We start from the raw sequence: 27,852 nt of genomic DNA, 5'->3' as shown, positions 1-27,852 counted from the left end.
AAACTGCACGGAAACGCAGCGGTTTACATTCTGCAGCATGTCACTTCTTTGTGCGGATTCCGCAGCGGTTTTACAACTGCTCCAATAGAAAATCGCAATTGTAAAACCGCAGTGAAATGCGCAGAAAAAACCGCGGTAAATCCGCCATAAATCCGCAGCGGTTTAGCACTGCGGATTTATCAAATCCGCAGCGGAAAAATCCGCAGAGGACCAGAATACGTGTGCACATACCGAAACCCTAACCCTAGCCCTAACCCTAACCCTACCCCTAACCCTACCCCCACCCCTAACCCTACCCCTAACCCTACCCCTAACCCTAACCCTATTCTAACATTAGTGGAAAAAAAATATTTCTTTATTTTTTTATTGTCCCGAACCTATGGGGGTGACAAAGGGGGAGGGTCATTTATTATTTTTTTTTATTTTGATCACTGAGATAGATTATATCTCAGTGATCAAAATGTACTTTGGAACGAATCTGCCGGCCGGCAGATTCGGCGGGCGCACTGCGCATGCGCCCACCATTTTGGAAGATGGCGGCGCCCAGGGAGAAGACGGACGGAGCCCCGCAGGATCGGTAAGTATGATGGGGTGGGGGGGAGCACGGGGGGAGGGGGATCGGAGCACGGGGGGGGGATCGGAGCATGGGGGAGGAATCGGAGCGCGGCAGGCGTGGAACGGAGCACGGGGGGCGTGGAACGGAGCACGGGGGGGCTGGAATGGAGCACGGGGGGGTGGAACGGAGCACGGGGGGGGTGGATCGGAGTGCAGGGGGGGTGATTGGAGCACGGGGGGGTGATTGGAGCACGGGGGGAGCGGAGCACTGGATGGAGGGGAGCCGGAGCAATGTACCGGCCAGATCGGGGGGCTGGGGGGGCGATCGGTGGGGTGGGGGCACATTAGTATTTCCAGCCATGGCCGATGATATTTCAGCATCGGCCATGGCTGGATTGTAATATTTCACCCGTTATAATAGGTGAAATATTACAAATCGCTCTGATTGGCAGTTTCACTTTCAACAGCCAATCAGAGCGATCGTAGCCACGAGGGGGTGAAGCCACCCCCCCTGGGCTAAACTACCACTCCCCCTGTCCCTGCAGATCGGGTGAAATGGGAGTTAACCCTTTCACCCGATCTGCAGGGACGCGATCTTTCCATGACGCCACATAGGCGTCATGGGTCGGATTGGCACCGACTTTCATGACGCCTACGTGGCGTCATGGGTCAGGAAGGGGTTAAAGGGACTATGACACCTGAATTTGGAGGGAACAATCTTCAGCTATAGGGGCGGGGTTTTCGGGTGTTTGATTCACCCTTTCCTTACCCGCTGGCTGCAATATTGAAGTTCATTCTCTGTCCTCCGTAGTACATGTCTGCACAAGGTAATCTTGCCTTGCGCAGGCGTCTACTATGGAGGACAGAGAATGAACTTCAATCCAATATTGCAGCCAGCATGCAGCCAGCGGGTAAGGAAAGGGTGGATCAAACACCCGAAAACCCCGCCTCCATGGCTGAAGATTGTTCCCTCCAAATTCAGGTGACAGAGTCCCTTTAAAAAGCTTTGGCCATTAATGGAGTTGGGTTTTCTTATGAAGCTTCACAGCTTCTGTGCAAGTGACGTTTAGATGCGGCAGGTCTTGCAGTAATCATGGCTGGATGTGACTATTGAAAGTGAACACTATTGTCAATTGAATTTGGTTATCTGGTTCATTTAGTACCTAAGAGAGCGGCCTACGGGGTAACGATTTTTCTCGTGGAGAGTGACAAGCCAAGCCTGGCATGTCAGAGTGAGGAGACTTATAAGTCCTACATGTTTTTATGCTAGCTAAGAGAACAATTTTTTTTTCACATAGGGCTGAACAGCATTTTGTGTTCACATGTACAGCACCCTGGAATTAACGGTGCTTTAAAAAAAAAATAATAATCATTTAATAACAGAATTTTGAGTTTACTTGGGTTATCTTTGGGAAGGGTGCAGACATGTAACATATATACAGCACTGTCCCATCACAAAACCTTCACGTGGCCACCAGTGAACTGCTGAGCCATTACTTCCAGACGTTTAGGTGATGTTCACACTGCTAAAACCTGCTCTCTAGAAAGTAAAAACGCTGCATTTAAATTGCCCGGTTTTATGGATGCGGATTACATGTGTGCTTTTTCTACAGTAGGTTTAATATAATTTTGATCCAAAAACTCTGAAAAAAAAATTGTGCATGAGATTTCTGTAATCTCTCATAGCTTTTGCTGTGGTACTGTAAAAAGCAGCTTTTAATTTGCAGAATTTGCAGAAAAAACGCTGCATGTGAACATAGCTTTACGCTGTGATATGCCATAATACTGTATATACTCGAGTATAAGCCGACCCGAGTAGTATAAGCCGAGACCCCTAATTTTGCCACAAAAAACTGGGAAAACGTAATGACTCGAGTATAAGCCTAGGGTGGAAAATGCAGCAGCTACCGGTACATTTCAAAAATAAAAATAGATACCAATAAAAGTAAAATTAATTGAGACATCAGTAGGTTGTTTTTGAATATCCATATTGAATCAGGAGCCCTATATAATGCTCCATACAGTTCATGATGGGCTCCATAAGATGCTCCATATTAAAAATATGCCCCATATAATGCTGCACAAATGTGGATTATGGCCCCATAAGATGCTCCATACAGATATTTGCCCCATATAATGCTGCACATGGCCCCATAAGATGCTCCATACAGATAATTGCCCCATATAATGCTGCACATGGCTGTTATGAAAGGCAATTCAGAATCACAATGGACATGGAGGTCAGAGCACATACAGTGAACTGACAATAACCCAAAATAATAGAACGAGCTCTGAGACGTGGGAACTCTGCAGACCGCAATCCCTAAGCCTATCAAACCACACTAAAGGTAGCCGTGGAGCGCTCCTGACCAGAACCTAGGCGCCTCGTCACAGCCTGAGAAACTAGCTAATCCTGAAGATAGAAAAATAAGCCTACCTTGCCTCAGAGAAATTCCCCAAAGGAAAAGGCAGCCCCCCACATATAATGACTGTGAGTAAGATGAAAACACAAACATAGAGATGAAACAGATTTAGCAAAGTGAGGCCCGACTAGCTGAACAGAACGAGGATAGGGAAGATAACTTTGCGGTCAGCACAAAAACCTATAAAAAACCACGCAGAGGGGACAAAAAGACCCTCCGCACCGACTAACGGTACAGAGGTGGTCCCTCTGCGTCTCAGAGCTTCCAGCAGGCGAGAAAAACCAATTAAGCAAGCTGGACAGAAAAATAGCAACAAAATAACATAAGCAAAACTTAGTTTTGCAGAGCAGCAGGCCACAGGAATGATCCAGGGAAAAAACAAGTCCCACACTGAAACATTGACAGGAAGCATAGATTAAAGCATCAGGTGGAGTTAAGTAGAAAAGAAGCTAACAAGCTCACCAGATCACCTGAGGGAGGAAACTCAGAAGCTGCAGTACCACTTTCCTCCACAAACGGAAGATCCCAGAGAGAATCAGCCGAAGTACCACTTATGACCACAGGAGTGAACTCTGCCACAGAATTCACAACAGTACCCCCCCCTTGAGGAGGGGTCACCGAACCCTCACCAGAGCCCCCAGGCCGACCAGGATGAGCCACATGAAAGGCACGAACAAGATCGGGAGCATGGACATCAGAGGCAAAAACCCAGGAATTATCCTCCTGAGCATAACCCTTCCATTTAACCAGATACTGGAGTTTCCGTCTTGAAACACGAGAATCCAAAATCTTCTCCACAATATACTCCAATTCCCCCTCCACCAAAACCGGGGCAGGAGGCTCAACAGATGGAACCATAGGTGCCACGTATCTCCGCAACAATGACCTATGGAATACGTTATGTATGGAAAAAGAATCTGGAAGGGTCAGACGAAAAGACACAGGATTAAGAACCTCAGAAATCCTATACGGACCAATAAAACGAGGTTTAAACTTAGGAGAGGAAACCTTCATAGGAATATGACGAGAAGATAACCAAACCAGATCCCCAACACGAAGTCGGGGACCCACACGGCGTCTGCGATTAGCGAAAAGTTGAGCCTTCTCCTGGGACAAGGTCAAATTGTCCACTACCTGAGTCCAAATCTGCTGCAACCTGTCCACCACAGTATCCACACCAAGACAGTCCGAAGACTCAACCTGTCCAGAAGAAAAACGAGGATGGAACCCAGAATTGCAGAAAAACGGTGAAACCAAGGTAGCCGAGCTGGCCCGATTATTAAGGGCGAACTCAGCCAAAGGCAAAAAGGACACCCAGTCATCCTGATCAGCAGAAACAAAGCACCTCAGATATGTTTCCAAGGTCTGATTGGTTCGCTCGGTCTGGCCATTAGTCTGAGGATGGAAAGCCGAGGAAAAAGACAAGTCAATGCCCATCCTACCACAAAAGGCTCGCCAAAACCTCGAAACAAACTGGGAACCTCTGTCAGAAACAATATTCTCTGGAATGCCATGCAAACGAACCACATGCTGGAAGAACAAAGGCACCAAATCAGAGGAGGAAGGCAATTTAGACAAGGGTACCAGATGGACCATCTTAGAAAAGCGATCACAGACCACCCAAATGACTGACATCTTTTGAGAAACGGGAAGGTCAGAAATAAAATCCATAGAGATATGTGTCCAAGGCCTCTTCGGGACCGGCAAGGGCAAAAGCAACCCACTGGCACGAGAACAGCAGGGCTTAGCCCGAGCACAAATCCCACAGGACAGCACAAAAGCACGCACATCCCGCGACAGAGAGGGCCACCAAAAGGATCTAGCCACTAACTCTCTGGTACCAAAGATTCCAGGATGACCAGCCAACACCGAACAATGAAGTTCAGAGATAACTCTATTTGTCCACCTATCACGGACAAACAGTTTCTCCGCTGGGCAACGATCAGGTTTATTAGCCTGAAATTTTTGCAGCACCCGCCGCAAATCAGGGGAGATGGCAGACACAATTACTCCTTCCTTGAGGATACCCGCCGGCTCAGATAAACCCGGAGAGTCGGGTACAAAACTCCTAGACAGAGCATCCGCCTTCACATTTTTAGAGCCCGGAAGGTACGAAATCACAAAGTCAAAACGGGCAAAAAACAACGACCAACGAGCTTGTCTAGGATTCAAGCGCTTGGCAGACTCGAGATAAGTCAAGTTCTTATGATCAGTCAATACCACCACGCGATGCTTAGCTCCTTCAAGCCAATGACGCCACTCCTCGAATGCCAACTTCATGGCCAGCAACTCTCGGTTGCCCACATCATAATTACGCTCAGCAGGCGAAAACTTCCTGGAAAAGAAAGCGCATGGTTTCATCACTGAGCAACCAGAACCTCTCTGCGACAAAACAGCCCCTGCTCCAATCTCAGAAGCATCAACCTCGACCTGGAACGGAAGAGAAACATCTGGTTGACACAACACAGGGGCAGAAGAAAAACGACGCTTCAACTCTTGAAAAGCTTCCACAGCAGCAGAAGACCAATTGACCACATCAGCACCCTTCTTGGTCAAATCGGTCAATGGTTTAGCAATACTAGAAAAATTGCAGATGAAGCGACGATAAAAATTAGCAAAGCCCAGGAACTTTTGCAGACTTTTCAGAGATGTCGGCTGAGTCCAATCATGGATGGCTTGGACCTTAACAGGATCCATCTCGATAGTAGAAGGGGAAAAGATGAACCCCAAAAATGAAACCTTCTGCACACCAAAGAGACACTTTGATCCCTTCACAAACAAAGAATTAGCACGCAGGACCTGAAAAACCGTTCTGACCTGCTTCACATGAGACTCCCAATCATCCGAGAAGATCAAAATGTCATCCAAGTACACAATCAGGAATTTATCCAGGTACTCTCGGAAGATGTCATGCATAAAGGACTGAAACACTGATGGAGCATTGGCAAGTCCGAACGGCATCACGAGATACTCAAAATGACCCTCGGGCGTATTAAATGCAGTTTTCCATTCATCACCTTGCTTAATTCGCACCAGATTATACGCACCACGAAGATCTATCTTTGTGAACCAACTAGCCCCCTTAATCCGAGCAAACAGATCAGATAACAATGGCAAGGGGTACTGAAATTTAACCGTGATCTTATTAAGAAGGCGGTAATCTATACAAGGTCTCAGCGAACCATCCTTCTTGGCTACAAAAAAGAACCCTGCTCCTAATGGCGACGATGACGGGCGAATATGCCCCTTCTCCAGGGATTCCTTCACGTAACTGCGCATAGCGGTGTGCTCAGGCACGGACAAATTAAACAATCGACCTTTTGGGAATTTACTACCAGGAATCAAATTGATAGCACAATCACAATCCCTATGCGGAGGTAGGGTATTGGACCTGGGCTCATCAAATACATCCCGGTAATCAGACAAGAACTCTGGGACCTCAGAAGGAGTGGATGACGAAATTGACAGAAATGGAACATCACCATGTACCCCCTGACAACCCCAGCTGGACACCGACATGGATTTCCAATCTAATACTGGATTATGGGCTTGTAGCCATGGCAACCCCAACACGACCACATCATGCAGATTATGCAACACCAGAAAGCGAATAACCTCCTGATGTGCAGGAGCCATGCACATGGTCAGCTGGGTCCAGTATTGAGGCTTATTCTTGGCCAAAGGCGTAGCATCAATTCCTCTCAATGGAATAGGACACCGCAAGGGCTCCAAGAAAAACCCACAACGCTTAGCATATTCGAAGTCCATCAAATTCAGGGCAGCGCCTGAATCCACAAATGCCATGACAGAATATGATGACAAAGAGCAGATCAAGGTAACGGACAGAAGAAATTGTGACTGTACCGTACCAATGGTGGCAGACCTAGCGAACCGCTTAGTGCGCTTAGGACAATCAGAGATAGCATGAGTGGAATCACCACAGTAGAAACACAGACCATTCAGACGTCTATGTTCTTGCCGTTCAACTCTGGTCAAGGTCCTATCACACTGCATAGGCTCAGGTTTAAGCTCAGGTAATACCGCCAAATGGTGCACAGGTTTACGCTCACGCAAGCGTCGACCGATCTGAATGGCCAAAGACATAGACTCATTCAAACCAGCAGGCATAGGAAATCCCACCATGACATCCTTAAGGGCTTCAGGGAGACCCTTTCTCAATATTGCTGCCAGCGCAGATTCATTCCATTGAGTGAGCACTGACCACTTTCTAAATTTCTGACAATATACCTCTATCTCATCCTGAGCCTGACAAAGAGCCAGCAAATTTTTTTCTGCCTGATCCACTGAATTAGGCTCATCGTACAGCAACCCAAGCGCCAGGAAAAACGCATCGATATTACTCAATGCAGGATCTCCTGACGCAAGAGAAAACGCCCAGTCCTGAGGGTCGCCGCGCAAAAAAGAAATGACGATCCTAACCTGTTGAATTGGGTCACCAGAAGAGCGAGGTTTCAAAGCCAGAAACAGTTTACAACTATTTTTGAAACTCAGAAATTTAGTTCTATCTCCAAAAAACAAATGTGGAATAGGAATTCTCGGTTCAAGCAAAGAATTCTGGACCACAAAATCTTGAATATTTTGAACTCTTGCCGTGAGCTGATCCACACATGAAGACAGACCTTTAATGTCCATTGCTACACCTGTGTCCTGAACCACCCAAATGTCTAGGGGAAAAAAAAGACAAAACACAGTGCAAAGAAAAAAAAAATGGTCTCAGAACTTCTTTTTTCCCTCTATTGAGAATCATTAGCAATTTTGGCTTCCTGTACTGTTATGAAAGGCAATTCAGAATCACAATGGACATGGAGGTCAGAGCACATACAGTGAACTGACAATAACCCAAAATAATAGAACGAGCTCTGAGACGTGGGAACTCTGCAGACCGCAATCCCTAAGCCTATCAAACCACACTAAAGGTAGCCGTGGAGCGCTCCTGACCAGAACCTAGGCGCCTCGTCACAGCCTGAGAAACTAGCTAATCCTGAAGATAGAAAAATAAGCCTACCTTGCCTCAGAGAAATTCCCCAAAGGAAAAGGCAGCCCCCCACATATAATGACTGTGAGTAAGATGAAAACACAAACATAGAGATGAAACAGATTTAGCAAAGTGAGGCCCGACTAGCTGAACAGAACGAGGATAGGGAAGATAACTTTGCGGTCAGCACAAAAACCTATAAAAAACCACGCAGAGGGGACAAAAAGACCCTCCGCACCGACTAACGGTACGGAGGTGGTCCCTCTGCGTCTCAGAGCTTCCAGCAGGCGAGAAAAACCAATTAAGCAAGCTGGACAGAAAAATAGCAACAAAATAACATAAGCAAAACTTAGCTTTGCAGAGCAGCAGGCCACAGGAATGATCCAGGGAAAAAACAAGTCCCACACTGAAACATTGACAGGAAGCATAGATCAAAGCATCAGGTGGAGTTAAGTAGAGAAAAAGCTAACGAGCTCACCAGATCACCTGAGGTAGGAAACTCAGAAGCTGCAGTACCACTTTCCTCCACAAACGGAAGATCCCAGAGAGAATCAGCCGAAGTACCACTTGTGACCACAGGAGTGAACTCTGCCACAGAATTCACAACACATGGCCCCATAAGATGCTCCATATAGACATTTGCCCCATATGCTGTTGCTGCGATTAAAAAAATAAAAAAATCACATACTCACCACTCAGGCCCCGGCACTTGCTATATTCACCTGCTCCCCGTTCGACCGCCGCTGCGTCTTCCCCGTCCTCTGCACTGACGTTCAGGCAGAGGGCGGTGCGCACTTATCGTGTCCTCTGACTTGTGCATCACTGCGGAAGACGCAGTGGCGCCGATGGTGGAACGGGGAGCAGGTGAATATTGCGCACTGCGTTATACTCGCCTGCTCTTGGCGCGGTCCCTGCACGTCTTTTCCCCGGCAGCTTCTTCCTATAGTGAGCGGTCACATGGTACCGCTCATTACAGTAATGAATATGCGGCTCCACCCCTATGGGAGTGGAGTCGGGTCCATATTCATTACTGTAATGAGCGGTACCATGTGACCGCTCACTAAAGGAAGAAGGTGCCGGGGAAACAGGGACCGCGCTAGGAGCAGGTATTAATACACAGCTCCGCTCCCCCTCCCCTGCCGACCCCTGGGTATGACTCGAGTATAAGCCGAGAGGGTTACTTTCAGCCCCAAAAAGTGGGCTGAAAATCTCAGCTTATACTCGAGTATATACGGTACCTATAGATGGATCTATCCTGTAAGAATAATCTCAGGAAAATCAATATATGGACAGTTATCGAATACTTCAGTCCCTGCCCTCAGTCAGATTCACAATTTGATTTTCTGCTTGTATCTCACCCTGGGAATATTTTAGGTGTTTTCGTATACTTCTGCAATAAATGTATATATTTGTAGATGTAATAGCTGATGAGTTTCTTAACTTCACTTCCTTTCTAACCTTCTCCTAAAAGAATTTTTTTTAGAATCTAAGAAAGAAAAGATCTGCTCCTATCCCATTGTGTAAATAAACAGTGTTATTTTTGCCTAGTAGAGAAGCTATTCACATAATTGAGACTGATTTGCAATACCAACATCATGGATAACACCGGAGAGATCACGGAAATCCCACCGCTGCCACCAGGTTCTCAGGGGAACACAACTTCGCATCCTCCAATCATTAGGACAATTACATCATTGACCTACGAGGCTGCTGCTGCTTCCACTACCAGGCCGGTTATTGGGGAACTCACAGTGAGCATATGGTGCATACACCTCTGATTCCAAAGCATGGACTATATATTGTTTATAGAGGCTTATTGGACACTGGTAGCGTATGGTTTCAGGGGTGCGGTTTACAGAGAAAGAGGAACAACGCTATTAAATTTTATATATTTAATCTGAAAAAGTAGGCAGTGTTTATAAAAAATGGATAAAGATTATACAAAATGAGAACAAAACAATACTGTACATGCAATTAAATAAAAAGGATAACAAAATAACATTTCTAAACCTGTCACAGAAATGGCTGAGCTTAGCAGAGGGAAGGACCCCTTCGGATAACAGAACCACAGCAAGCTGTACCTTACAGGACTGACAAATCACTAAAACCCAAACTCTGCTGTTAGATCAAGGTTATGCCCCCATACCTCCCCTTGGTGAGCTCATGTGGGGGCTGGTTGTGGGATGTGCTAGGTATGAGAACCCAAACTTTAAGGATATCCTCACCACTGGAGGTCCTAGGTGATAGATATTGTCGTCATGTTTCCTTCTGGGATTTTACTTTACTATAGCAATGACACATCAATTGGATAGCATCATCTATTGGATTGATATTAAGTTAGAGGCGTTAGACTGGCCTTACAGTGATGTGAGTGAATGCATTGTCTGTCCCTTCACCACGATGTCAAAAATATATCTAAAAATAATACTGTATATCAGATCAATGCAAACCCCAATATTCATCACTAACCACTGGTTCCAAAAAGTCTGTGATCAGTGCTTGGAACAGAGGAGGTTCTTGCCTTGGAAGTGTACTTATCTGCCTATCAGTAAATGAATCCGTGTCTGGTTCTCAGAGCAGATCTCCTGTTGTAATTACCTGGTCACTGCAGGGGGTTCCTATTTCAGTGGAAGTTATAGTGTCAGCTCTCTCTCACTTCCCCAGTTATAAGTAATCCCATATGTTCAATGTGAGGGTGATATATCCCATCGCCTGAGATGTCCTTATGGATTTTTAAATTTTCTCTACGATAACCGACTCTGGCCTGTGTGTGAAGGGGGGGCAGTTTCAGAAAGGAATCAGAGCTGGCTTGTTTATCTATAGCCTGTAATGTACTCATCCTCCTCAACCTCAATGGAAGTTTCAATGTAGAAAAACGGTACTTCTCAGTCAGATGACAAGTGAGCAGATCGGACACTACACAGCAGTCCTATCACTAAAGGCCATGTTCACACGCTCAGTATTCGGTCAGTATTTTACATTAGTATTTGTAAGCCAAAACCAGGAGTGGGTGATAAATCCAGAAGTGGTGACGTGTTTCTATTATACTTTTCATCTGATTGTTCCACTCTTGGTTTTGGCTTATAAATACGGAGGTAAAATACTGACCAAATACTGAATGTGTGAACGTGGTCTTACAAAGATGACGACACTAGCGGTGATAAGATTTTTTTTCTCCAAAACTGACAACTGTATGTGTCAATAAATTGTCTCTTTGGCAGTGACAGTTGAGAAGACTGCCACCCTCTCAGTTTGTACTGTCCATGAATATAGCAGTAGATGAGCTCATTGCCTTTGCAAAAAAACAAAAAGTTGAACAAAATGAAAATGGTCCAACGTTTCTACATTCTCTATCGCTAGATTATTATAAGCCACAATGCCAATTGTTGTAAGAAACGCATCCAACCTTTATTTAAATACTGATATAGTATCTGCCATTACTACCACTTGTCATTGGAAATTCCAGTGTGACTGCTCGAACTGTAAAGAACCGTTTCCTACGTACCTGCCAGAATCGCCTTTCCTCACCTATAATGAATGTCCTCTGCTCCTGTGTAAGCTGCTTGGAAGGAATAAGTGATGTGCCCGTGCTATCTATTGACCACACATGTATTTATACACATAAATGCGATGTCCCCTGAGGTTAAACAAGCCCGGCTTTTACAAACTCTCATCATAAGACTTTCCATCCCATGTCGTAATCTAGTTGCCACCTTTGACCTGGCTGCAACTAAACAGAAAAAAAACTGCTTTCTCTGTAATTAATAATCCACAACAGTTTTATGTGAAAACTTCAGCTTGAGATTATGTGATCTGCGAGACGCAACTCTGGATTTTTGCCATCTTGTCCAGGTATAGACTTGTAACTCTCAGGTTGATCTCACAGCCTGAGGTCGGTGTGGGGACAGGCCGTGAGTCTCCTAACCCGAACAGTCTGATATACAGTGGGGCAAAAAAGTATTTAGTCAGTCAGCAATAGTGCAAGTTCCACCACTTAAAAAGATGAGAGGCGTCTGTAATTTACATCATAGGTAGACCTTAAAGGGAACCTGTCACCCCGTTTTTTGAGATTGAGCTATAAATACTGTTAAATAGGGCCTGCGCTGTGTGTTCCTATAGTGTATGTAGTGTACCCCGATTCCCCATGTATGCTGAGAAATAACTTACCAAAGTCGCCGTTTTCGCCTGTCAATCAGGCTGGTCAGGTCGGGAGGGCGTGGTGACATCGCTGGTTCTTCCTCAGCTTTACGTTGGTGGCGTAGTGGTGAACAAGCAGCGCGCGATCTGCGCTGTCATCCCTTTCGTCGGTGGGGGCGGCCATCTTCCTGGGGCCGCGCGTGCGCAGATCGAGTGCTCTGCTGCACGGGGCTTCAGGAAAATGGCCGCGGGATGCCGCGCGTGCGCATTAGAGATCGCGGCGGCCATTTTCCCAAAGCCGAGATGCAAACTCGGCTTTGGGAAAATGGCCGCCGCGATCTCTAATGCGCACGCGCGGCATCCCGCAGCCATTTTCCTGAAGCCCCGTGCAGCAGAGCACTCGATCTGCGCACGCGCGGCCCCAGGAAGATGGCCGCCCCCACCGACGAAAGGGATGACAGCGCAGATCGCGCGCTGCTTGTTCACCACTACGCCACCAACGTAAAGCTGAGGAAGAACCAGCGATGTCACCACGCCCTCCCGACCTGACCAGCCTGATTGACAGGCGAAAACGGCGACTTTGGTAAGTTATTTCTCAGCATACATGGGGAATCGGGGTACACTACATACACTATAGGAACACACAGCGCAGGCCCTATTTAACAGTATTTATAGCTCAATCTCAAAAAACTGGGTGACAGGTTCCCTTTAACTATGGTAGACAAACTGAGAAAAAAAAATCCAGAAAATCACATTGTCTGTTTTTTTTAACATTTTATTTGCATATTATGGTGGAAAATAAGTATTTGGTCAGAAACAAAATTTCATCTCAATACTTTGTAATATATCCTTTGTTGGCAATGACAGAGGTCAAACGTTTTCTGTAAGTCTTCACAAGGTTGCCACACACTGTTGTTGGCATGTTGGCCCATTCCTCCATGCAGATCTCCTCTAGAGCAGTGATGTTTTTGGCTTTTCGCTTGGCAACACAGACTTTCAACTCCCTCCAAAGGTTTTCTATAGGGTTGAGATCTGGAGACTGGCTAGGCCACTCCAGGACCTTGAAATGCTTCTTACGAAGCCACTCCTTCGTTGCCCTTGCGGTGTGCTTTGGATCATTGTCATGTTGAAAGACCCAGCCACGTTTCATCTTCAATGCCCTTGCTGATGGAAGGAGGTTTGCACTCAAAATACATGGCCCCATTCATTCTTTCATGTACCCGGATCAGTCGTCCTGGCCCCTTTGCAGAGAAACAGCCCCAAAGCATGATGTTTCCACCACCATGCTTTACAGTAGGTATGGTGTTTGATGGATGCAACTCAGTATTCTTTTTCCTCCAAACACGACAAGTTGTGTTTCTACCAAACAGTTCCAGTTTGGTTTCATCAGACCATAGGACATTCTCCCAAAACTCCTCTGGATCATCCAAATGCTCTCTAGCAAACTTCAGACGGGCCCGGACATGTACTGGCTTAAAGGGACACTGTCACCTGAATTTGGAGGGAACAATCTTCAGCCATGGAGGCGGGGTTTTGGGGTTTTTGATTCACCCTTTCCTTACCCGCTGGCTGCATGCTGGCTGCAATATTGGATTGAAGTTCATTCTCTGTCCTCCGTAGTACATGCCTGCACAAGGTGCAATCTTGCCTTGCGCAGGTGTGTACTATGGAGGACAGAGAATGAACTTCAATCCAATATTGCAGCCAGCATGCAGCCAGCGGGTAAGGAAAGGGTGAATCAAAAACCCCAAAACCCCGCCTCCATGGCTGAAGATTGTTCCCTCCAAATCCAGGTGACAGTGTCCCTTTAAGCAGTGGGACACGTCTGGCACTGCAGGATCTGAGTCCATGGTGGCGTAGTGTGTTACTTATGGTAGGCCTTGTTACATTGGTCCCAGCTCTCTGCAGTTCATTCACTAGGTCCCCCCGCGTGGTTCTGGGATTTTTGCTCACCGTTCTTGTGATCATTCTGACCCCACGGGGTGGGATTTTGCGTGGAGCCCCAGATCGAGGGAGATTATCAGTGGTCTTGTATGTCTTCCATTTTCTAATTATTGCTCCCACTGTTGATTTTTTCACTCCAAGCTGGTTGGCTATTGCAGATTCAGTCTTCCCAGCCTGGTGCAGGGCTACAATTTTGTTTCTGGTGTCCTTTGACAGCTCTTTGGTCTTCACCATAGTGGAGTTTGGAGTCAGACTGTTTGAGGGTGTGCACAGGTGTCTTTTTATACTGATAACAAGTTTAAACAGGTGCCATTACTACAGGTAATGAGTGGAGGAAAGAGGAGACTCTTAAAGAAGAAGTTACAGGTCTGTGAGAGCCTGAAATCTTGATTGTTTGTTTCTTACCAAATACTTATTTTCCACCATAATATGCAAATAAAATGTTAAAAAAAACAATGTGATTTTCTGTTTTTTTTCCCTCAGTTTGTCTCCCATAGTTGAGGTCTACCTATGATGTAAATTACAGACGCCTCTCATCTTTTTAAGTGGTGGAACTTGCACTATTGCTGACTGACTAAATACTTTTTTGCCCCACTGTATAAGAGGCAGTTGTGTTCAGGTTCCGGTCTGTACTCATACAATGTCGGACATGTGAAACTAGCCTAAGTGTGAGTAGTGATTCTGGTGCTGACTGCCAAGAAAAGGAAGACAGCAGCAGCGTTGAAGAGTGGACTGTTAGGTAAGTGATCCACCAGGAAGCCATGCATGACTGTCATTGGATTGTGTCCTCATAAAGGGATCGTTCAGGACTGGTCACTTCCAGTCAGATCTGAAGATAATCTTTGTGTCCTATATCGGTATGTAGTCCACTCATACAATGGCGGCCTGACATCCCCGCAGTAGATGGAGCCAAGACCACATCTTCGATCTGTAGAGGTTTGAGGCACCCATCGTTTGAACCTTGCTCTTTATAGCCGTGGTGAGGACACAATCTACTCCAGCAGAGGCTGTGATCCCGTGGGCTGCATGTATGTTTTCACAAGCTGCAAAATGTTTATTTGTAAGTCAATCTTCTTCTCCTCAGGAACTTTCTTCAAGTAGGGCAGCAGAGACTGGACAAACAAGTAATCTTCGTCCTTCTCGTTGTCCTTCTTCTTCTTTAGACAGTCAACCATTGAAATAATTTGACTTTCAAAGTCGCTTAAGCCACTTCCCCCTGACTTATTCCTCTTGATACGTGGGGGGTCAGGGATCTGTGCCACCCGTTCTGGTAATGGGCTCTGTGGGGGTTCGGAGTCGCTGCCCTCAGATTTAGGACTTTCCTGTGTGTCTGAAGCTTTTCCGGAACTTCTGAAAATATAGAGAAATAATTTAATTTCTGGAGTTTTGGAAAGTGAGATTTAAGGAAGTGATGGATGTAACTCACGATCGACGCATTAAAGTGGGCTCCAGGAAGGTCAGCTGGTCGTAGAACATGTACCGCTTCCGTTTCGAAGGTGACAATCCACTTCTCGATTCCTTCTTCTGCAGATGAAGCTCTCGTCGGAAACAGTCCTTTAAGGACCTCCATCGAGTTTGGATTTCCTTAGCTGTTGTAATAAAATATTACTTAAAGTGAAAAGATCAGCAGCTTCAACTAATTAAAAGGACTCTATCAGCACAAAATCAAGCACAGGCACTCGGCGCACCCCTGGCATGGCAGCACAGGCGCTCGGCGCACCCCTGGCATGGCTGCACGGACAGTTAGTGCATCTTCCCACCACCTCATTTTCCTTCTCTACTGAAGACTATAGAGCAGTAAGGATGCTCGGCACTGTTACCCTTGCAGTTCCTCTCCAGCTGGCTGCTCTCCTCCCATCCCGGCACTAGGACGGTGCAGATTTCGTCCCAGCACCGCTGCTTCTTGGTGCGGTCGCTGTAGTTGTCCTCCTGCTGGTCGTACACGGCCGGGCGCTTCTTCACCTCGCAGATCAGCAGGTCCGTGTCCACGATCAGCCGGGACGACTTCATCTCAGCCAGACCCCGGGCCGCAGACGCCTGCGGAGGGAAGGGGCTATTATGGGATGTCTCCATCCTGTCGATTACATTGCGGAATGTTGCGATTTGGTTGGAAGTATTATGATGGGATATTGTGACTTGCCACTGATGCTATTATCTAGTGTTGTGGAAAGGTCGGTCACGGTATTATGGGATGTTGTGCTGTGGAAGGTAAAAACTTTGATGGGATGTAGCGTTCCGATTGGTGATGTGATTATTGGATGTTACAATCTGATTGGTGACGCTATAATGGGATGTTACTGTCTGGTTGTTGGGGGGAAGGGATGCTGCACACTGGTTAGTCACTATATATATTACTGCCTGCTCAGTGCTGCTATTATGGGATGTTATGTTATCATGGGATGTTACCAGTGGTATTATGTTACCTTGTGGTACGATCGGTTTTCTTATTATGGGATGTTAGGGTCCGGTTAGTTACGTTATTATGGGATGCTGCGGTCCAGTTGGTAACACTATTATTGGATGTTACGGTCTGGTTATGAAATTATGGGATGTCGCAGTCCTTTTGATGACACTATTATGGGATGTTATCGTTCGTTTACCTATGTTATGGCCTAGATAGTTACGTTATTATGGGATGTTGCGGTCCGATTGATGACACTATTATGGGAAGTTACAGTCCGTTTACCTATGTTATTATGGGATGTTATGGTCTAGATAGTTACGTTATTATGGGATGTTGCGGTCCAGTCAGTAACACTATTATTGGATGTTATGGTCTGGTTATGAAATTATGGGATGTCGCGGTTCTGTTGATGACACTATTATAGGATGTTATCATTCTGTTATTTATGGAATGTTATAGTCCGTTTACCTATGTTATTATGGGATGTTGCGGTCCGGCCAGTGACACTATGATGGGATGTTACAGTCTGGTTAGTTATGACATTATGGGATGTTGCGTTTCAGTTGATGACACTATTATGGGATGTTACCGTCCCGTTAGATTATTATGGAATATTATGGTCCGTTTACCTATGTTATTATGGGATGTTATGGTCTGGATAGTTATGTTATTATGGGATGTTGCGGTCAGGTTGATGATACTATTATAGGATGTTACCGTCCTGTTAATTATGGAACGTTATAGTCCGTTTACCTATGTTATTAAGGGATGTTGCGGTCCGGCCAGTGACACTATTATGGGATGTTACAGTCTGGTTAGTTATGTCATTATGGGATGTTGCGCTTCGGTTGATGACACTATTATGGGATGTTACTGTCCTGTTAGATTATTATGGCATATTGTGGTCCGTTTGCCTATGTTATTATGGGATGTTGCGATCCAGTTAGTTACGTTATTATGGGATGTTGCGGTCCGGATATGTTATTATGGGATGTTATGCTCCAGTCAGTGACATTATTATGGGATGTCGCCTGCCAACACAGTCACTACTGTCTCCCTGGAGACCTTACGCTGGTGGGGTGCCCTCACAGTGAGGCCGTGTCTGGCCCCCCTATTCTGACCACTAACATGACAAGGCGCAGTTCCCCCAGATAAGTGACTCTATAGCCGGATTACAAGCATTTTATGACCCTGCTGGCTCTGCCGGTGCTACAGCCGTTCGTTTAGGCCAAACCCCGCTGGGTGCCTATATCCCCCGTGTAGCCTTCTGTCCATCGCTCTGTCCAGCACCGGCTCTGTCCGTCTTGCGCTCAGTGACACAGCAATCATCACACAGCGCAGACTCGCCCTACACTAAGATGGCGGCCGCTGACTGGCATCGGAGCGCACCAATAGGAAGACGGAATGTACATCTCGCGGTCGACGAGACGAGACCAAACCAATGGGAGCGCTGGAGGAGGGTCTGTGAGTGACGTCAGAGGCCTGGCAGCCAGAGAGGCCTGAAGCGGAGTCTGTGGTGAATGCTTTACGGAGAGTCAGGTAATGGGAGCTGGAGCCGGGGTCTACTGTGCCCTCCCGGGTCGGTTTTCCTGTATGTTCTGACCTGTGTGTGGTTATTAGTTAACATGTGTGTACGTGTCGTGTATCTGGTGAGAATATCACCCAAACTGGGCTCACACCCGTCATGTGCCCGCCTGGGCCACCACAAGGGTTACATCCTGTATTATACCCCAGAGCTGCACTCACTATTCTGCTGGTGGAGTCACTGTGTACATACATTATATTACTTATCCTGTACTGATCCTGAGTTACATCCTGTATTATACTCCAGAGCTGCACTCTCTATTCTGCTGGTGGAGTCACTGTGTACATACATTACATTACTTATCCTGTACTGATCCTGAGTTACATCCTGTATTATACCCCAGAGCTGCACTCACTATTCTGCTGGTCCTGTCACTGTGTACATACATTACATTACTTATCCTGTACTGATCCTGAGTTACATCCTGTATTATACCCCAGAGCTGCACTCACTATTCTGCTGGTGCAGTCACTGTGTACATACATTACATTACTTATCCTGTACTGATCCTGAGTTACATCCTGTATTATACCCCAGAGCTGCACTCACTATTCTGCTGGTGCAGTCACTGTGTACATACATTACTTATCCTGTACTGATCCTGAGTTACATCCTGTATTATACTCCAGCACTGCACTCACTATTCTGCTGGTGGAGTCACTGTGTACATACATTACATTACTTATCCTGTACTGATCCTGAGTTACATCCTGTATTATACTCCAGAGCTGCACTCACTATTCTGCTGGTCCTGTCACTGTGTACATACATTACATTACTTATCCTGTACTGATCCTGAGTTACATCCTGTATTATACCCCAGAGCTGCACTCACTATTCTGCTGGTGCAGTCACTGTGTACATACATTACATTACTTATCCTGTACTGATCCTGAGTTACATCCTGTATTATACTCCAGCACTGCACTCATTATTCTGCTGGTGGAGTCACTGTGTACATACATTACATAACTGATCCTCATACAAATCAAGAGAACCAATGGCCGTTTTAGGGTATGTTCACACGTTCAGGATTTCCATCCTTTTTTTTTCAGGACAGTTTTTTTAAAAAACTGCAGCTCTTGGCAGAAAACGCAGGTCCTTTTTTTGGTCCTTTTTTTTGTCCTTTTTTGATGCGTTTTTTTGATGCGTTTTTTGATCCTTTTTTTATGCAGTTTTCTATGCAGAGACTGTGTGTTTCCTAGGAAGCTTTTTAGGGCTAAAATGGCTGAAAATACCCTAACCCTACCCCTAACCCTACCCCTAACCCTACCCCTAACCCTACCCCTACCCCTATTCTAACCTTAGTGAAAAAAAAAAAAAAATTCTTAATTTTTTTATTGTCCCTACCAATGGGGGTGACAAAGTGGGGGGGGGGTGTCATTTACTATTTTTTTATTTTGATCACTGAGATAGGTTATATCTCAGTGATCAAAATGCACTTTGGAGCGAATCTGCCGGCCGGCAGATTCGGCGGGCGCACTGCGCGTGCGCCCGCCATTTTGCAAGATGGCGGCGTCCAGGGAGAAGACGGCCGGACGGACACCGGGACGCCGGGTAAGTATAAGGGGGGGAGATTAGGGCACTGGGGGGGGGGGGCATCGGAGCACTGGGGGGGAGGGGCATCGGAGCACTGGGGGGGGGGGGCATCGGAGCACGGGGGGGGGGGGCATCGGAGCACGGGGGGCGGGATCGGAGCACGGGGGGGCAGCCACACTCCGCCCACGCACTTCCGCCCGCTCCCCCGCACTTCCTGCTGCAGCGGTTCTGCACATCAAATCGCAGTAAAACCCGCAGATATATTTTTGATCTGCGGGTTTTACTGCGATTTTGACCTCACAATGGAGGTCTATGGGTGCAGAACCGCTGCGGTTCAGGAAAAAGAAGTGACATGCTCCTTCTTTTTTGCCGCAGCTATTCTGCGCGGCTTTTTAAACGAAATTACGGACCATGTGCACAGCAGTGACTGTTTGCCATAGGGTTACATTGTTATGTACCCTGCATGGAAAACTGCTGCGGAACCGCAGCGGCAATACCGCTGCGGTTCCGCAGTAAAAAACGCACTGTGTGAACATGGCCTTATAAGAAAATTGTAAACAAACTTTATTAATAGCAATATATATAGTTAAAACACAGGCACATGTCAACTACTGACAGTGCAAATAACAACAAAGTGCAAATACCAAAAGACACCAGACATGTAAGGTCTACCGCACAGTAAATAGTATATGCTTACAAATACATTGTACCTAGAAATGCAGACACAAATATCCCAACAAAATACCCAGAAGGTAATGGTCCTGTTAGAGATGAACCGTGGTCTTTACCAGAAACCCTAACTGATACCCATCTGGGAAATTCCTATCATCCAGTACACCAAAAAAGTATAAAGCTGCACCCATAACACATGTCCCGTATCGTGTCCGTGATGATGGAAATATTAGGAGAACATGTCTCACCTCGTGCAGGTAGCCCTCTGCACGCACCCCGACACGCGTTTCGCCACTGTCAGCCTCGCTTTCTCAAGGGGAAGTGTGGTTTCAACTGCCTATAGGACCTTTAAGTATCCATAGTGACGAGACACGTGACCGTCACATGATATCGCTGGATACTAAGCTGTGCAAATCCGGCGCATGCGCGCGCCGCTGTCCGGGTCCACCCACCCCCACCCGGACATATCCAGCCGTGAGGACAAGCGGGCACCAGCTGGTCCTAATTACGCCCACCGCAGAACGTTGCCGGATGAAGGGGGTGGAGCCGAAAAGAAGACGTGCGCACAGCTTTGTATCCAGCGATATCATGTGAAGGTCATGTGTCTTGTCACTATGGCTACTTAACCCGTTCCCGACCCATGACGCCACGTAGGCGTCATGAAAGTCGGTGCCAATCCGACCCATGACGCCTATGTGGCGTCATGGAAAGATCGCGTCCCTGCAGATCGGGTGAAAGGGTTAACTCCCATTTCACCCGATCTGCAGGGACAGGGGGAGTGGTAGTTTAGCCCAGGGGGGGTGGCTTCACCCCCTCGTGGCTACGATCGCTCTGATTGGCTGTTGAAAGTGAAACTGCCAATCAGCGATTTGTAATATTTCACCCATTATAACGGGTGAAATATTACAATCCAGCCATGGCCGATGCTGCAATATCATCGGCCATGGCTGGAAATACTAGTGTGCCCCCACCTCACCCCACCGATCGCCCCCCCCAGCCCCCCGATCTGGCCGGTACACTGCTCCGGCTCCCCTCCATCCAGTGCTCCGCTCCCCCCCCATGCTCTTGTCCGCTCCCCCCGTGCTCCAATCACCCCCCCGTGCTCCAATCACCCCCCCTGCACTCCGATCCACCCCCCCCCCGTGCTCCGTTCCACCCCCCCGTGCTCCGTTCCAGCCCCCCCCGTGCTCCGTTCCATGACCCCCGTGCTCCGTTCCACGCCTGCCGCGCTCCGATTCCCCCCCCCCCCCGTGCTCCGTTCCCCCCCCCCCCCCCCCGTGGTCCCCCCCCACCCCATCATACTTACCGATCCTGCCGGGGTCCCGTCCGTCTTCTCCTTGGGCGCCGCCATCTTCCAAAATGGCGGGCGCATACGCAGTACGCCCGCCGAATCTGCCGGCAGGCAGATTCGTTCCAAAGTGCATTTTGATCACTGAGATAGATTATGTCTCAGTGATCAAAATAAAAAAAATAATAAATGACCCCCCCCCCCCCCCCTTTGTCACCCCTATAGGTAGGGACAATAAAAAAATAAAGAAATTTTTTTTTTCCACTAATGTTAGAATAGGGTTAGGGCTAGGGCTAGGGTTAGGGTTTCGGTATGTGCACACGTATTCTGGTCCTCTGCGGATTTTTCCGCTGTGGATTTGATAAATCCGCAGTGCTAAACCGCTGCGGATTTATGGCGGATTTACTGCGTTTTTTCTGCACATTTCACTGCGGTTTTACAACTGCGATTTTCTATTGGAGCAGTTGTAAAACCGCTGCGGAATCCGCACAAAGAAGTGACATGCTGCGGAATGTAAACCGCTGCGTTTCCGTGCAGTATTTCCGCAGCATGTGTGCAGCGATTTTTGTTTGCCGTAGGTTTACATTGAACTGTAAGCTCATGGGAAACTGCTGCTTTTCCGCAGCATGTGCACATACCTTTAGAATTAGGCCATGTGCACACGGTGCGGATTTGGCTGCGGATTGGCCGCTGCGGATTCGCAGCAGTGTTCCATCAGGTGTACAGTACCATGTAAACATATGAAAAACCAAATCCGCTGTGCCCATGGTGCGGAAAATACCGCGCGGAAACGCTGCGTTGTATTTTCCGCAGCATGTCAATTCTTTGTGCGGATTCCGCGGCGTTTTACACCTGTTCCTCAATAGGAATCCGCAGGTGAAATCTGCACAAAAAACACTGGAAATCCACGGAAAATCCGCAGGTAAAACGCAGTGCCTTTTACCCGCGGATTTTTCAAAAATGGTGCGGAAATATCTCACACGAATCCGCAACGTGGGCACATAGCCTTAGGGTTAGGGTTGGAATTAGGGTTGTGATTAGGGTTATGGCTACAGTTGGGATTAGGGTTAGGGGTGTGGGGGGTTAGTGTTGGAGGTAGAATTGAGGGGTTACCACTGTTTAGGCACATCAGGGGTCTCCAAACGCAACATGGCGCCACCATTGATTCCAGCCAATCTCGTATTCAAAAAGTCAAATGGTGCTCCCTCACTTCCGAGCCCTGACGTGTACCCAAACAGTGGTTTACCCCCACATATGGGGTACCAGCATACTCAGGATAAACTGCGCAACAATTACTGGGGTCCAATTTCTCCTGTTACCCTTGTGAATCTAAAAAAATGCTTGCTAAAACAAAATTTTTGAGGAAAGAAAAATGATTTTTTATTTTCACGGCTCTGCGTTGTAAACGTCTGTGAAGCACTTGGGGGTTCAAAGTGCTCACCACATATCTAGATAAGTTCCTTGGGGGGTCTAGTTTCTAAAGTGGGGTCACTTGTGGGGGGTTTCTACTGTTTAGGCACACCAGGGGCTCTGCAAACGCAATGTGACGCCCGCAGACCATTCCATCAAAGTCTGCATTTCTAAAGTCACTACTTCCCTTCTGAGCCCCGATGTGTGCCCAAACAGTGGTTTACCCCCACACATGGGGTATCAGCGTACTCAGGAGAAACTGGACAACAACTTTTGGGGTCAAATTTCTCCTGTTACCCTTGGGAAAATAAAAAATTGCAGGCTAAAAGATCATTTTTGAGAAAATAATTTTTTTTTTTTTTTTTTTTCATGGCTCTGCGTTATAAACTTCTGTGAAGCACTTGGGGGTTCAAAGTCCTCACCACACATCTAGATTAGTTCCTTTGGGGGTCTAGTTTCCAAAATGGGGTCATTTCTGGGGGATCTCCAATGTTTAGGCACACAGGGGCTCTCCAAACGTGACATGGTGTCCGCTAATGATTGGAGCTAATTTTCCATTTAAAAAGCCAAATGGCGTGCCATCCCTTCCGAGCCCTGCCGTGCGCCCAAACAGTGGTTTACCCCCACATATGGGGTATCAGCGTACTCAGGACAAACTGGACAACAATATTTGGGGTCCAATTTCTCCTATTATCCTTGGCAAAATAGGAAATTCCAGGCTAAAAAATCATTTTTGAGGAAAGAAAAATTATTTTTTATTTTCATGGCTCTGCATTATAAACTTCTGTGAAGCACCTGGGGGTTTAAAGTGCTCAATATGCATTTAGATAAGTTCCTTGGGGGGTCTAGTTTCCAAAATGGGGTCACTTGTGGGGGAGCTCCAATGTTTAGGCACACAGGGGCTCTCCAAACGCGACATGGTGTCCGCTAACAATTGGACCTAATTTTCCATTCAAAAAGTCAAATGGCGCGCCTTCCCTTCCGAGCCCTGCCGAGTGCCCAAACAGTGGTTTACCCCCACATATGAGGTATTGGTGTACTCAGGAGAAATTGCCCAACACATTTTAGGATCCATTTTATCCTGTTGCCCATGTGAAAATGAAAAAATTGAGGCTAAAAGAATTTTTTTGTGAAAAAAAAAGTACTTTTTCATTTTTACGGATCAATTTGTGAAGCACCTGGGGGTTCAAAGTGCTCACTATGCATCTAGATAAGTTCCTTGGGGCGTCTTGTTTCCAAAATGGGGTCACTTGTGGGGGAGCTCCAATTTTTAGGCACACGGGGGCTCTCCAAACGTGACATGGTGTCCGCTAAAGAGTGGAGCCAATTTTTGATTCAAAAAGTCAAATGGCGCTCCTTCCCTTCCAAGCCCTGCCGTGTGCCCAAACAGTGGTTTACCCCCACATATGAGGTATCGGCGTACTCAGGACAAATTGGACAACAACTTTCGTGGTTCAGTTTCTCCTTTTACCATTGGGAAAATAAAAAAATTGTTGCTAAAAGATAATTTTTGTGACTAAAAAGTTAAATGTTCATTTTTTTCTTTCCATGTTGCTTCTGCTGCTGTGAAGCACCTGAAGGGTTAATAAACTTCTTGAATGTGGTTTTGAGTACCTTGAGGGGTGCAGTTTTTAGAATGGTGTCACTTTTGGGTATTTTCAGCCATATAGACCCCTCAAACTGACTTCAAATGTGAGGTGGTCCCTAAAAAAAATGGTTTTGTAAATTTCGTTGTAAAAATGAGAAATCGCTGGTCAAATTTTAACCCTTATAACTTCCTAACAAAAAAAATTTTGTTTCCAAAATTGTGCTGATGTAAAGTAAACATGTGGGAAATGTTATTTATTAACTATTTTGTGTCACATATCTCTCTGGTTTAACAGAATAAAAATTCAAAATGTGAAAATTGCGAAATTTTCGCCAAATTTCCGTTTTTATCACAAATAAACGCATAATTTATTGACCTAAATTTACCACTAACATGAAGCCCAATATGTCACGAAAAAACAGTCTCAGAACCGCTAGGATCCGTTGAAGCGTTCCTGAGTTATTACCTCATAAAGGGACACTGGTCAGAATTGCAAAAAACGGCAAGGTCTTTAAGGTCAAAATAGGCTGGGTCATGAAGGGGTTAAAGGTCCTATAGGCAGTTGAAACCACACTTCCCCTTGAGAAAGCGAGGCTGACAGTGGCGAAACGCGCGTCGGGGTGCATGCAGAGGTCTACCTGCACGAGGTGAGACATGCTCTCCTAATATTTCCATCATCACGGACACGATACGGAACATGTGTTATGGGTGCAGCCTTATACTTTTTTTGGTGTACTGGATGATAGGAATTTCCCAGATGGGTGTCAGTTAGGGTTTCTGGTAAAGACCACGGTTCATCTCTAACAGGACCATTACCTTCTGGGTATTTTGTTGGGATATTTGTGTCTGCATTTCTAGGTACAATGTAACTGTAAGCATATACTATTTACTGTGCTGTAGACCTTACATGTCTGTTGTCTTTTGGTATTTGCAGTTTATTTGCACTGTCAGTAGTTGACATGTGCCTGTGTTTTAACTATGTATATTGTTAATAAAGTTTGTTTACAATTTTCTTATAAAACTTCCATTGGTTCTCTTATTTGTATGTGGTTAATATATGGAAGTACCGTATATACTCGAGTATAAGCCGACCCCCCTAATTTTGCCACAAAAAACAGGGAAAACTTATTGACTCGAGTATAAGCCTAGGGTGGGAAATGCAGCAGCTACTGGTGAATTTCAAAAATAAAAATAGGTGCTCCATACCGTTCATTATTGCCCCATAGATGCTCCATAGAAAGCTGTGCCATATATAATGCTCTGCACCGTGCATTATGGCCCCATAGATGCTCCATAGAAAGCTGTGCCATATATAATGCTCTGCACCGTTCATTATGGCTCCTTAGAAAGCTATGCCATATATAATGCTCTACACCGTTCATTATGGCCCCATAGATGCTCCACATAAAGATGTGCCATATAGAATGCTCTGCACCGTTCATTATGGCCCCATAGATGCTCCATAGAAATCTGTGCCATATAGCATCCTCTGCACCGTTGATTATGGCCCCATAGATGCTCCATATATAATGCTGCTGCTGCAATAAAAAAAAAAAATCACATACCTCTTCGCTCAGGACCCCGGCACTGGCAATATTTACCTGCTCCTTGTGCGGCTTCGTCTCCAGCACTGACGCTCAGCAGAGTGCGCGCACTGACTAAGTCACAGCGCCCTCTAACCTGAGCGTCACTGCCAGAGGACGCTGCAGACGGAGCCGCACCGGAGCGAGGAGCAGGTAAATATCGCGCAGCGCTCCCCTCCCCGTATACTTACCTGCTCCCGGCGCAGTCCCTGCTTCTCCCGGCGCTGCATCTTCTTCCTGTATTGAGCGGTCACAGTTACCGCTCATTTACAGCAATGAATATGCGGCTCCACCCCTATGGGAGGTGGAGCCGCATATTCATTGCTGTAATGAGCGGTACCATGTGACCACTCAGTACAGGAAGAATCTGCAGCGCCGGGAGAAGCAGGGACTAAAATTGACAATTCTCTGGGCCTGGATGGGATACACCCCCGAGTACTGCAGGAATTAAGTACAGTCATTGATAGACCATTATTTTTAATCTTTAAAGACTCCATAATAACAGGGTTTGTACCACAGGACTGGCGTATAGTAAATGTGGGGCCAATATTCAAAAAGGGAACAAAGACTGAACTCGGAAATTATAGGCCAGCAAGCTTAACCTCTACTGTGGGTAAAATCCTGGAGGGCATTCTAAGGGATGCTATACTGGAGTATCTGAAGAGGAATAACCTCATGACCCAGTATCAGCACGGGTTTACTAGGGACCGTTCATGTCAGACTAATTTGATCAGTTTCTATGAAGAGGTAAGTTCCGGACTGGACCAAGAGAACCCAGTGAATGTAGTGTATATGGACTTTTCAAAAGCTTTTGATACGGTGCCACACAAAAGGTTGATACATAAAATGAGAATAATGGGGATAGGGGAAAATATGTGTAAGTGGGTTGAGAGCTGGTTCAGGCATAGGAAACAAAGGGTGGTTATTAATGGAACACACTCGGTCTGGGTAGCGGTTAGCAGTGGGGTACCACAGGGGTCAGTATTGGGCCCTCTTCTTTTTAACATATTTATTAATGACCTTGTAGGGGGCATTCAGAGTAGAATTTCAATATTTGCAGATGACCCTAAACTCTGCAGGGTAATCAATACAGAGGAGGACAATTTTATATTACAGGATGATTTATGTAAACTAGAAGCTTGGGCTGATAAATGGCAAATGAGCTTTAATGGGGATAAATGTAAGGTCATGCACTTGGGTAGAAGTAATAAGATGTATAACTATGTGCTTAATTCTAAAACTCTGGGCAAAACCATCAATGAAAAAGACCTGGGTCCACCTATGGGTGGATGACAAACTCATATTCAGGGGCCAGTGTCAGGCAGCTGCTACAAAGGCAAATAAAATAATGGGATGCATTAAAAGAGGCATAGATGCTCATGAGGAGAACATAATTTTACCTCTATACAAGTCACTAGTTCGACCACACTTAGAATACTGTGCACAGTTCTGGTCTCCGGTGTGTAAGAAAGACATAGCTGAACTAGAGCGGGTGCAGAGAAGAGCGACCAAGGTTATTAGAGGACTGGGGGGGTCTTCAATACCAAGATAGGTTATTACACTTGGGGCTATTTAGTTTGGAAATAGGTTATTACACTTGGGGCTATTTAGTTTGGAAAAACTAAGACTATGGGGTGATCTTATTTTAATGTATAAATATATGAGGGCACAGTACAAAGACCTTTCTGATGATCTTTTTAATCATAGACCTGAAACAGGGACAAGGGG

At 46.3% G+C, this 27,852-nt stretch overlaps 2 protein-coding genes across 6 annotated transcripts in view; one reads left to right on the top strand and one right to left on the bottom strand.

Annotated features, from left to right (window-relative positions):
- Positions 1–27,852, top strand: part of ADRM1 (ADRM1 26S proteasome ubiquitin receptor) — a 64,515-nt gene that overhangs the window by 17,648 nt on the left and 19,015 nt on the right. Inside the window, exon 1 of one of the 2 annotated variants that reach the window (XM_069751184.1) lies at positions 17,918–17,998. The exons of the other annotated variant lie outside the window; for it this stretch is intronic. The gene's annotated coding sequence lies outside the window, so the exon portion shown is untranslated. Of the gene's footprint in view, positions 1–17,917; positions 17,999–27,852 lie in introns of those variants that run through there. 2 annotated transcript variants of the gene reach the window in all.
- LOC138664462 (uncharacterized) lies at positions 14,607–17,792 on the bottom strand. 4 transcript variants are annotated; one of them, XM_069751178.1, is made up of 4 exons: positions 17,636–17,792; positions 15,876–16,092; positions 15,482–15,644; positions 14,607–15,405 (listed from the first exon to the last, which is right to left on the bottom strand). In XM_069751178.1, the coding sequence occupies exons 1-4, from the start codon at positions 17,639–17,641 to the stop codon at positions 15,048–15,050; spliced, it is 744 nt and encodes a 247-aa protein (XP_069607279.1). In that variant the 5' UTR covers positions 17,642–17,792; the 3' UTR covers positions 14,607–15,047. The 4 variants fall into 4 exon arrangements, with proteins under 4 accessions (XP_069607279.1, XP_069607280.1, XP_069607276.1 ...); XM_069751179.1 differs by having other exon boundaries at positions 17,650–17,792; XM_069751175.1 differs by having other exon boundaries at positions 15,876–17,792.

Source organism: Ranitomeya imitator, chromosome 2, assembly GCF_032444005.1.
Source record: "Ranitomeya imitator isolate aRanImi1 chromosome 2, aRanImi1.pri, whole genome shotgun sequence".
In the NCBI taxonomy this organism is placed as follows: Eukaryota; Metazoa; Chordata; class Amphibia; order Anura; family Dendrobatidae; genus Ranitomeya; species Ranitomeya imitator.
The sequence above is the reverse complement of the archived record's forward strand: the minus strand, read 5'-3'. Positions and strand labels throughout refer to the sequence as shown.